This window comes from Athene cunicularia (genome assembly GCF_003259725.1).
Source record: "Athene cunicularia isolate RWA chromosome 3 unlocalized genomic scaffold, athCun1 chr3_part1, whole genome shotgun sequence".
Taxonomy (NCBI): domain Eukaryota; kingdom Metazoa; phylum Chordata; class Aves; order Strigiformes; family Strigidae; genus Athene; species Athene cunicularia.
In genome coordinates this window covers 113439561-113451582 of record NW_020799097.1, presented here as the reverse complement: position 1 = coordinate 113451582, position 12022 = coordinate 113439561, and the positions used below count along the sequence as shown (strand labels likewise).

At 40.2% G+C, this 12022-nt stretch overlaps 1 protein-coding gene across 3 annotated transcripts in view; it reads left to right on the top strand.

Annotated features, from left to right (window-relative positions):
• The window catches only part of TTBK1 (tau tubulin kinase 1), a 126073-nt gene that overhangs the window by 30636 nt on the left and 83415 nt on the right, over window positions 1-12022 (top strand). For all 3 annotated transcript variants that reach the window (XM_026846215.1, XM_026846217.1, XM_026846214.1), the window contains exon 3: window positions 2420-2567. In XM_026846215.1, the coding sequence (XP_026702016.1) occupies window positions 2420-2567 (148 nt within the window). The remainder of the gene's footprint in view (window positions 1-2419; window positions 2568-12022) is intronic.

Here is a 12022-nt window from a genome sequence, read left to right as displayed (position 1 = left end):
CTCGCATTTGTTAATCTGTACATTTATATGGGTCCTCTAATTTAGCTCTTTTCCCAGGTAAACAGTCTCAATACCTGTACCTTTCTTCCTGAACCTGCTTCTCTGATGCACACGTTCTTTAGCTTTTCTTGAGATAGCAGTTCTAGTCTGTCCTTAGTTTCTCCAGACTCCTGATTATTCTCTTCATTCTGAAATGCATCACTCCTAACTCAGTAAAAGCCTCTAGCAGCAAGTTGATCGATATTCTACATTGTACACAACTAGACCCCCCTACAGATCCTTATAGTGCTGCTATCCTAATCATATAACTGTGGTTTTCCATTTATATTGTAGTAGCTTTGCATTTTATCAGCTGTGTTGGATGTGAGAACTGTCCCTGTTAAGGCCAGTGAATGGAAAAGGATTGTTGTGTGCATCTGTTCTGGCTCGGCAGTATTTTTTCTCAGATCCAACTCTTGAATTTGCAACCCAGCAAGATGTTTGGGTAGCCTATGTTTCTTCTCCATCCCATTTATATTGTGTTATATTTATTGCTGTTGACTTCTGCTTGTTATGTAATCCAATTTCCCACTGAGACTTTTTTAGTCTTCCTCAGAAGTCTTTCCAGATCTCCACTAAACTTTGCCTTCTGCAGCTTTTTACTGTCCCTTTCTGTTTCCTTTCTGTGTCATTAATATATCAGCTAACAGAAGGTCTTGTGTACCAAAACCTGATGTATTAGTTGGCATGTTGTTGCCATACTGAATGTGGCATTGTTTTGATAGAAAGATTTTAATAGCCAGTTCACTTAGTGTGAATTTCCAAGTAGAAGTTGGGATGCACTGTAATAATTTATGAATAATATGTGATGACCTAGTTATTGGGATGTTTACTATATGAATATGGCTGCTTAGCCCAATGAAAGATTGTGAGGAAAAATAACAAGTAGAAGAATGGCTCCGGACAGCAACTCTGAAAGGGTTATCAAGAAATAGTTTCATGCAGAGCTATTTTTCTTGACCTTGGAGCCAGGAAAACAAATAGTTTGGGTCACCTTAAGAAGAAAAAAATCTTGCTCTTGAGAGGCAGGGCCCTTTGTTCAGCAAACTGGACAGATGTACAGGACAGGCTTTCTGTGGTGCAGAAGACATCTAAACCTCATTAAACATTGTGGAAGATAGATGTTTGATGATCTGCCTGATCTAAATTTCTTTTTCTCTTCAAGTGTTACTGCTGCCATTGGAAAGAGGTAGTGCTCAGAGCTTCCTGAGGCAGTTGAGAACAGAGAGAACACAAAATGCTGAAGGGAAGGGCTGCAGCTAGGTTCAATGAACAAGTCCTAAGCAGATCAAAGGAGCCCTGATCTAGCTCTGCTATAAAGTTGAATTTGTTTCTGGGCAGCATAGTATGCTTGAAATATGTCTTAGTGAAACAAATATAAAATAACTTTCCTGGCATAGACACTGACACTTGCAACACATTAGGAGTCTGTCTTATACATGCATATGTATAACTATATGTGCATATGCTGTCAAGTCTCAGCAGAAGGAGAATCAAGGAATCACCTTCCAGGAAAGGCAGAGGATTCCAGCTTGCTCTCAGAGTGGGTGGCTACTCTAGAACAGGCAGATGATTTATCAGATGGTAGGTGCATATCAAATATGCTGAAACTTAGACACCTTTAGCTTTGAGTTTATGTCAATTGAAATTTTTTGGATTTCCAAGTAGTGATATCCTTCTATTGTGAAACAGTCTTTAATTTTGCTCAGAGACATGAAAAGCATCATTGGTGTGGTATAAAATTAGAGGGGGGAAAAAAAAAAAAAAGATAATGAGAAACAACGGAGCTGTATTTGAGGCTTGTGTGTAACTGTTTTGAGGTAGTGCAGTTGCCAGTTCTCTGAAATGTGACACTGAAGTAACCTCACTAGCAGAATGGATCAACAATCTTGTAAAATATTCTAGTGGATGTTTTGTTCTGTATTTAAAACCCTGTGAATGAGTTGTAAACTTTATTTAATGTTTCTTGGAAGTATTAGTTCCAACTACTCTGATTGTGTTTTACTGCAGAGAGGGAATGACAATTTTTATCTACCATGATCTGGATAGTGGTTCTACTATCTCCTTGAAGGGTTTTCCTTGAATTTTGGCAAGAACATTATTGAGGTAATAGGCATTATCAGTTGCTTTTAAATGTATCATGCAACATCATTTGCTAGGCTTGTTCTTTGTTGTTACAGCAAAGAATTTATACATAGCACAGTCAAGTGGGCAGCTGGGCTTTTGCCTAGCTGTGCAGTGAAGAGATTCAGTCACAGCACAGATCGGGAGTTGAGTTTGTTCTCCCTGTGCAGTAAAGAAGCTAGTGCCTGGCTCTGTGAGAGCCAATTTGATGTTGTCTCTCTTGTACATTGTACCAAATCTCTTTGTACTTTTCTAGCTGAAGAAGATTGGTGGTGGTGGCTTTGGGGAGATCTATGAAGCAATGGATCTGTTGACCCGTGAAAATGTGGCCTTGAAGGTAGAATCAGCCCAGCAGCCCAAGCAAGTTCTCAAGATGGAAGTGGCTGTCCTGAAAAAACTGCAGGGTAAGGCAGAAAGCTCTTCGGAAGTGCTTTTTGGTCACTGTGCATGTAAACAATTAGAATACGAAGTTGCAAGTGCTTTTTATCATTTTCTTTTCAGTTTCCATTTGTATGTGGTGTTTCATTAAGTCATTCAGCTCAGAAAGTTACTACATTTTGCCAAGTGTCCTACTCAAGTGAGTTCTATCTACAGGAACTATTTTTGACCACCAGGCTATAAGAACAATGAAGAGACTTAAACTGAACTGTTGGTGCACTGGTCTGTGCAGTCTAGTGATACCAATTAGATAATAAGGAATAGAGCAAGCAATGTCTGACTAAGAAATGAGGTTAGCTTATTGCCTTCCAGAGGACTGGGACAGTGTTTGTGACTGTAGCGCTGTGAACATGAAGGAGTCTCCAAGTAAAATGAAGATGAGTGCAAAAAGTAGATAACATGCAGTATAGGGGAACTGGCATTTAGTAATTAGTTAATGTACCTGACTGTCCTGAAGGTGAAGTGTGAAGTGATTTTAGGTCTTTTAGTTTTGGGAGTTGTGGTTTTGAATGCCGTTAATTTGAATGATATGCTTATTCTTATTTTTCCCTAACACAGTTTTATATTGTTTTGGATGTGGAAGTCAGACCTGGGACTATTGATTTCTATAGTAGAACATGGCAAAGCTTGTAAGCAGGTTTCAAACTGACTAGGAACCACCAAAATGGGAGCCTTCCTTGATTCATGTCCAACCCTGCTTCCACTTAAAAAATTAGACTGCAGGGGAACTTGCCTTATGTCAGGATGCTGTTTTCTCTTTGCTCAGATGAAACTATAGATAAGGCTAAAAGTTAAAACTTTCTGTGCTGATCTTTAAAGTCTTTAAAGTCACAGTCATTCTCAGGACTAAATTAGGAGTAAATAGGGTGAAAGAAGCCAGCCAGAATCCCAAAGGCTTTTGCAATGCTCATGAGGTACAGTTTAACACCAAAGGGTGCAAGGGAGCAGTCTTGCTGCAGTTGTTCTTGGCTGAAAGAACAGTGAGGGTTCTTCTACTGAAAACTGGTTGCTAGGGGAGGCTGTGAACAAGGAACGTCCAAATCTGCCTTTGAGGCAGTAATATCCTTATCACCAGGGCTCACGTTTCAGAGATAGGGTTATGGCCCTATGTCCCTGTCTGTACCTCTGCCCTTGCACAAAATCTCCGGAGATATGGTTGAATTAGAAGGTGAGACCATTGCAGGGCTTGTGAAGCAGGGATTACCCAATGTTTGTGACAGATTGCCTCTAGGTAAAAGTCAGTGAATTGTTTTTGAAGATCACATACTTTCCCACAGTTCAGCTCTTCTAAGAGGAGGACTGATTAGACCTTTTTTCAATAGACTGTACTGTAATAGATGGAGCTGAGCTGTGCAAAGAGAATCAAAACAAAGGAGAAATCAGCCCAGGTCATTAGAAGCAGCTTGCTGTTGATCTGTGAAAAGCCTAATAGACAGAACTTCCAGAGAGCAGCAGAGCAGGTGGCTGAGGTCTGAAAGCAGTATAGTGAGGGCAAGCAAGACAGAGATTCAGAATTTTGTATTTGGTTGTACACTTGGAACTGTTCTGAATTAAGTGAGGATATGACTGTGTAGAACAGTAGATCATTAGAATACCAATAGATGATACTGTCATACTGGCTAGTGTTGATATGTGTTACATCCAGGGCAGGGAATGCTTGAAAAGCATGACCTGGAGTCACTAAATCAGAACTAGCATTAGAAAATGTGCAATCACTTTGCTTTGCCATCCTTGTTTATTTCTGGAAAATAGTTGAGAATACCAGTGCTTGAAAAAACAGCCACAGTTGTACACAGCATGATCCTGGTAATTGGAGAGAGGGAGTGGTGGTCTGTGGAATTAGGAAAGTTCCTTTGTAAAGCAGTTAGCAAATATTAAGAGACAGAAAAGACAGAAGCAGCAGAACTGGCTACTAATCAGCTATCCTGCATTTAAGAATGACAAATTACTTGAGCCATATTTTTAAAATCAAGCTGTTCTGTGAAGAGTTTAGCTTTTTTTGGTTCAAGGTTAATCCCCAAATGCCTTACTGAAAGAAATTATAAAGTTAAACAAGGTTGGGAGTTGGGAATCATGTATTGTGTATGTTTTGACTGTGAGCTGTTGTGAAGAGGTGAGAAACATTTCAGAAAGGGAGATGCTGACTTCATCCAAACAGCTGGTGGATGGAGGAAGTTGGTGCTATTACCATAGGTAGTCAGTTCATGGTTTTCCAGGTGAAAAGCAAGTGTTGTCTAAAATTCCTTTGTACTTTTCTGGTAGAATTAAATGCTGCAGTGCCTCATAAATAGTACAGCTTTATTGTTTTCCAAGTATCACACCAACATTAAAGGACCAATGAGCTGCTGCTCTTTTCAGACATTGTGATCAGGGTTTTGCAAGTTGCTAGAGCTTCAGACTTTGGGATATAGAAGGCTGGCCATTAGCCCATACTGCAGACTTACTTCAGGACCTGATTTGTGTGCAGCCCAACCTCTCAGTGCAGTAGCTCCTGATCGGTTTGGACTGCAGGCTGTTGCAAACAGTCAAACTTGCTGGGACAGTTTCTGGAATAGCCACAGAAGGCACACAGCTGCAGGTCTCACAATGTCCTTTCTGCATTGGCAGTCCACATAGAACAACTGGGGAACTAATCAGTTAATGACTCTTCTAGATAGTCTCTATCCCTTCTAATAAACACTCTGTGTAGTTTTCTGTGAGGGTGGTGACTTTTTTTTTTACTGTGAGTGTGGTCAAACACTGGCATGGGTGCTCAGGGAGGTTGTAGAGTCTCCATCCTTGGAGATACTCAAAATCCAACTGGATGTGGCCCTGGACACACAGCTCTAGCTGTCTCTCCTTGAACAGTGAGGTGGACAAGATGATCTCAAGAGGTCCCTTCCAACATAAATGATTCTGTAATACTTGTGCTTGGCTATGTGAGATCACTGCCACTTCAGTATCTCTCAACTGCCCTGTAGAGTCATTCTGTTCTGCTCTTACTTGATTTGATTTTTCTAGCTGTGTAGTATTCTTTCTTTATCTGTTTAGATATTAATGTCTTTGCCAAAGTCAAAGTTCTTTCTGACTCGTATTGTTATTTGCAAGGATCATAGATCATCTTCTGGTCAACCTTCCAAATCTTTATACTGTCTTGGGGCTGGGGAGCACCAGCAATGGTGCCTTTTTAGGCTTTGGGTGAAACATGATTGAGAAGTCAACTTCTCAAGCAGATGATGAGCTGAAGCTCTCAGTAGTCCTGTTGTTGCACATTTATCCAGAATCTTTCCAGCAAAATATCTGTCTTTTTCTTGTCTTCCATGAACAATTTTAATCAAAATCAAAATCTCTCAATCACACAGAGTTCCTGTAGAGTATTTCCTTGTTCAGGCTAGGCTTGCAGGGCTCAGGACATTCTGTCTGGTGCTTATCTATCTGGCCAATTCTAATCAGAGTACCACAAGATAACTTTTTTTTTTTTCATCTTTGTGAAGCACTGTTTGGCTTACATTGTCCTGTTACTCCCCTATTCTGACAGGGCCTTGACACTGTCAAACCAAAGCCATTTTCTCAGTGTGTGTTGGTAAGGTTGCTTGAGGACCAGGGAAATTGCATTCTCCTTTTGGTACCATTAAGAATGTTGACCTCAAGTATCACAATGTGTATTACTGTCCTTGCTGCTCAAGGGCCTGCATCCTCCACAGTGCCTGATTTTGCCTGTATCATCATTGCAGCACAAGCAGGTGGGATCCTCCATGATTCCAGGCCTCTTCCATGAGGAGTCACCATTTGAAAACAAGTCATTCTTTCCAAATTCTTACAATGTGGTGGCATTCAGGCAACCATACCTTGTTGTAGAACCAGAGGTCACTACAAACTACAACCTTGGACCTCTCTTTTACTTGATATCACACAATGTATTTACCCACTGTCAGCTGTAGGTAAAGTCCTCTGCTGTCTGTCAGCACCAGCCTGAGCAACTCTTTTGGCCTGACTGCAGGAGTTGCTCACCATTTCTGTCAGGCTTGACTATCTCTGGCTTATTTGTCCATTCCATGGATGAAGGCGTAAGCAGGACTAGGTTTCCCTGGAGTATCAGAAAATTTTCCTTCCTTGAAGAAGGCTGCTGTGCAGTTCCCAGGTACTGAGTGTCATGAAGAGTCCAAGGAACCACATCAGAAAGTAGACTTTTGCAGTAATAGATTCTTATATACATATTTATCCCTAAATTGTGCAATAAGTAACAAGCATTATGGAAATTATATGAAAAATTCATGGTGTAAAGCAATAAGAAATGTGTATATGGAGTTGGTAAGTATAGGAAGAATAAAGTAATAGTATGAAAAAAGATAATAAGAAATTATTTTATAGACAGCTAGTAGAGAATTACCCTACTAGGGACAAAAATCTTACATAATTCGGAAACTGTTTCAGGTATAGTTTGGCACATCTGCACAGGACACTTTTGCATGAATACAGCTTCACTGTGAGAATACTATTTCAGTGCCAAGCCTTCATTTTATTACCTTAATCACTACTGTAAAAATATCTTTAAGTGAGGTAATTGTATATGGTTGTACCATTTGCACATAATTTTAACCTGTTGGCCTTTTCTACTTTGCAGTCAAGCACTTTGAAACCAACCCTAAGCTGCATTGGCAAAATACTCCTTGCAGATACAATTTGTCTCCTGCAGAGGTTGCTGGTTTGGTTGTATCTGCCTATGTTTTGCTGTGTAGACAAGTCTTTTGAACATGGCACATTAAAAAGCAAGTAGAAATAAAATCTATATGGCTAGATGAATTAGCACCTTGCTTATCCAGAGGGGAAGAAGGGCCTTTGCTGGATTTTTTCTGTTTTACCCTCTTAAACTATGTCTACATTAGTGAGCAGTATAGTACCAGCAGATCAGTGGATAGAGGCAGTTGCTCAGGCCTATACATCTCCAGCATATATGGCTTGGGGATTTTACACTATAAACAGCATGTGTTTTGAGAATTTTGCTTTGTGTTAGTTTTAATCTGGTTCACCTGTCTGAGGGACAAGTTGTTGGTTTGGACTGTCTCATTTTTGGGTACCGTTTGGTGTGCATCTGGAATGGAGCTTCTGAGTCTGTTTGCTCAGAAAAATTTACATGACTGAAAGCTTCTCTGTGAACAACACATGGTAGTTATGATGATTTAAGGCAGTAGAAGGGCTTTCTATAAAACCTCATTGCTATTATAAACCAGGACTCAGAGACTCCTGCTCTTTGGAATCATGAGGAGAAAAATTGGTTTCCTGTTATTGAATACATGGAAGGAAGAGTCCTGTCACTTCTAGAAGAGCAGAAGTTTTTCCATGTCTTCAATGCTTTTCTAACCCTTTGGAATACAGACAGACAGAAACCTGCCTGATCTCTCTGTGACTTTTCTTCCCACCCTGGATTTTCTGTGAAGCAACATCAGGTGGCAAAGGAGCATCTATGGAATACCATCTGAACTCTGTTTTCCGTCTCTGAGGTTAATCAAACACAATGGCTCTGTTAGAACAACTCTTGCACAGCTTTTGAGGTGCTTGGCTTGGGTTGTCTCGGTCAGTCTGCCTTTCCAACAGAAGCCTCAACTTCAGAAATAATAAAGCAGTATCCCTGATTAAATCCAGTGGATTATTTTCTCTAGCTTTCAGGTTGCTGCAGAGAGGGATGTAGAAACCATCTTTACATACCAAACCAGACACTGTGCTGCTCTAGATGCTCAGCAGGGGCTGGGTGAGGCCCAGCAGCAGATGCTTTGAATTCAAAAGTATTCTTCCTGTCCTCACCCACTTCTTGATAGGTCTCTCTCAGAGCAAGCACTGTGAGGGCTTGTGAGATAGGATGGTGCAAAAGGATCTCTCATGAGGCTTACACTTTAGGTGCCTTCACAGGGTCCCCAAAATACGCATGTGCCCACAGCATTCGACTTCCTTTGCTGGTATTCTCCTTGGAGCAGCCTAACAGTCAGATTGTCAGTTAAAATGGCCAGATTATTCTGATGCTGAGCACTGTTTTCTTTCCATATGTGGTGGCAATTTTGCCTTGGTGTGAGGCTGTGAGACCTGGTGTACTTGCCTTTGACCTCACTTGGCAGCCAGGTGTTCCAAACCTCTCTTCAGCATGTCATTTTCTTTGTAAATGCCTTCTTTTCATTGTAACCAATCTCATTGCGTAGGGCTCTCATTAATTTTATCCTGCAGTGCAGAGATCTTCTGCATATTGAGTAGTTGTGGAAGATGCATCCTAGTCACAGACACTGTAGTTTCTGAGTACTTGATTTTATTACAGCAGATAGTGAAGCAGATCTGTGTTGCTTGTTCCACGTTTACTGCCAGGGCTTGGACAGGTAAGGGTTTCCAAACAAAATAAGGGAAGAAAAGGGATCTTTCTTAGTTTTTCTCATTTGCCAGCCTTTTCATTTTGCATATGTGAGGTTTTTCATGTTAAAGGGGTGACTTAACTCTTTGTGATTCAGTTTGTTACTTTTGTAGACATGTTTTATATGTTTCTGCAGTATTTTGCTAGGTTGATGTAACCAAACTATCAGTAAAGGCTGGAAAGCAGGGTAAATTACCTTTGGCAGGTTTTAGGTCTATCACAAGGTGGCAAATTCAGACACTTCATTGCGTTTTTCCATGTGGAAGAGTCCTACAGGTGTTTGAATGAACTGGCATTTGGGCCACATGTTTTCTGTGTCAACCATGGTGTTATGGGATGGGGGAAGGCCGTGGGATGGATGAAAGAGGATTTAAAACACATTTTTTGAGGCTGTGTTGAATTATTGCTCCTTTGCTATTCTGCCTTGCCCTGTGTGGGATTTATTATCAGTTGCTCATCTTAAAAGTTTTTAGTGGTCTCGGGAAACAAATAGAGGAAATTATGCCATGCAAGGTCAGGCAGTTTTACTTTTTACTGTTTGATTAGAAAATGATGACCAGCTTTTTGGTTTTGTGTCCATTACTCCGTTCATCTCTTACGGAAGCACTAGCAACTTTGGATGGAGTTATTTAAGCCTTACTTCCAGGATAGAATTTGTTTTCTTTCATATTCAAAACTCCTGGTCTCCAGCTGAGTTGACAAGTCCCTGAAGTCAGCTGGTTTGTCTCTGACCAGAGAAGAAACTTGCTAACTGCAAAGGAAAGAAAACTCTGTGTAGTCAGATTTGCTAAGCTACAGACACCATTTCCAAGTTAGGAGATGAAGAAAATAACTCTTATTTTATTTTCTAGTCCTGATGGATCCTCCGTTTCTTTAGATTATTTGTACAGAAGTGAATTCAGTACCCCCACAATACAAAATCTGTGGTAAGCTGATAAACCTGATACTGATGTTGACAGGTGAATAGAAAACAGGATAGCTGTAAAATGTGTGTTATATCTACAGTGTAGAGCATGAGGAATAGCTGCAGCTTTCCAAATGCCAGTGAGAGCAATTGTATAGCTGGATGTCCACAACTGTGCATATAATGGAGACCCTGGCAGTGCTGAGTGCTCGAGCAAGTTATGTCACTGAGTGCTTGGGCTTTCCCTACTCAGTTGTCTTTAGGGTGACCTGCTGGATGGCTAGATGGTTATTTTTGGCCAGCAGTGTACCGTTGGTTTTGATACTTCAAGTACTACCTGAATAAAAAGAAACTTGACTGATGATTCTGGAATTAAGCTGAGTTTGTGATTACAGAGGGCAGAGGTCACTGCTGATGCAAGATGCAGGCCTTAAATAAAAATGAGTATTTGACACTAATAGATCAGAGGGTAATTTAAGCTGGCAGGGGCCACCTCTGGAGGTCTCTAATATAACCTCCCACTCCCAAGCAGAAGGAAATAGATCAGGTTGCTCTGGGCCTTTCCCGGTTAAATCTTGAATGATCTCCATAGATGGAGATCCCACAGCCTCTCTGGGCCCCTGTTCCAGTGTTTGACCAGCCTCATGACACCTAATGGGGATTTCCCCTGTTGCAGCTCATGTCCAATGCCTTTCTGTGGGCCTTTGAGAAAAGTCAGGCTCCATCTTCTTGGCACGCTTCTGTTAGGTTGCTCTGAACAGCAGTTGGATTCCCTGATTCCCTTCTGCTGCCTTCCTAAAGCTGAATAAACCCAGTTCTCTGACACTTTCTTTGAATGTCACGTTCTTTTCCTGCAATCATCCTGGTGGCCACTGCTGGACTCATGCTGTTATGTCAGTGGAGAATTGTACTTCAGAGGAAATGCAAGAATTGGTAAGATAACAGTTATAAGAGTAACAATAATTGCCATGAGATTTATGATAATATATGCAGTATAAGTTTCTTCAGTGTTTTGGGTGGACTGAGAGTAATGAGACAGCTATCTATGGAGATGAATCATAAAATAATTTTGGCATAAATTTAAAAGACTAAATTCGTGAACTCCTTTGGGAAGAAAAGTGGTTACTTGTTTTCTGCAGGTGAAAATGCAGAAAATATGTAGTCTTTTACTACAAAAAAAGGTACTTCAAATTGCAACAATAATGTCACATTTTTTCAGTATTTGTTTAGATTAATTGCTGTATTGAAAATACATTAGGAATATTTAAGAACTTAAACAGGTAGAAGATTGGAAGGAATATTGGTTTCCAGCAGTTCAAAATTGATCTGTGTGAAAAAATACATTCAAAAAAGGATCCTAATTCAGTTTTTTAAGTACTGTCTAATGCAAGTTTTTACCATAGGTTTTTAATCATAACTCTACAAGGTGATGAATACTTGAAGTTATTTTTATACATGAGGACATGGTTATCGACAGTCATTTTTAAAGTTCCTTCAGAACAAGGATGGTGAAGACCATTTCAGTAACTGAAATATAAGTATTTCTTACCCAGTATTATATGGGAGGTTATGATGTTCATTTTAGTTTAAAGGCAGCAGTAGAAATAATATTTGGCTGTGGATGAACATTAAAACATTGCTTTAACTAAATGCTTGGAAAAAATGAATGCATGTGCAACAAAATAAAACACACATTCTCCGAATCTTTTCTCAGGTCAGTGTTCATGAACATCAGGCTGACTTATTCTGCCAACCTATGTTCGTTAACAGGACAAAACTCTTTATTGTGTTCTTTGTGGAAGATAACTGCTTTGTTTTAGTAATAAACAAATACAGATATAGGACTTATATTCTGAAGTATGAGCTTGTGATCTTCTGTAATATCAGAGTGGCTGTTCAGGCGAAGAGTCTAGCAAAGGAGCAAGTATGATCTGACAGGTAGTGGGGTAAAATGCTTTTGAGGCTCCCCATAGCAAGTATACCTTGAAAAAACTTTTTTTTTTTCCCTTTTCTTACTCTTCTGGGTTAAAATATGCTTTGCTGATCTCTGTGCTATGATCTTCATGCTCGAGGAGGCCATGTGTGAGGAAGGAGAGAGAGTTCCTTCTGCCTTAAAGGAAAGTATGACAGTCTCATCATCCTGG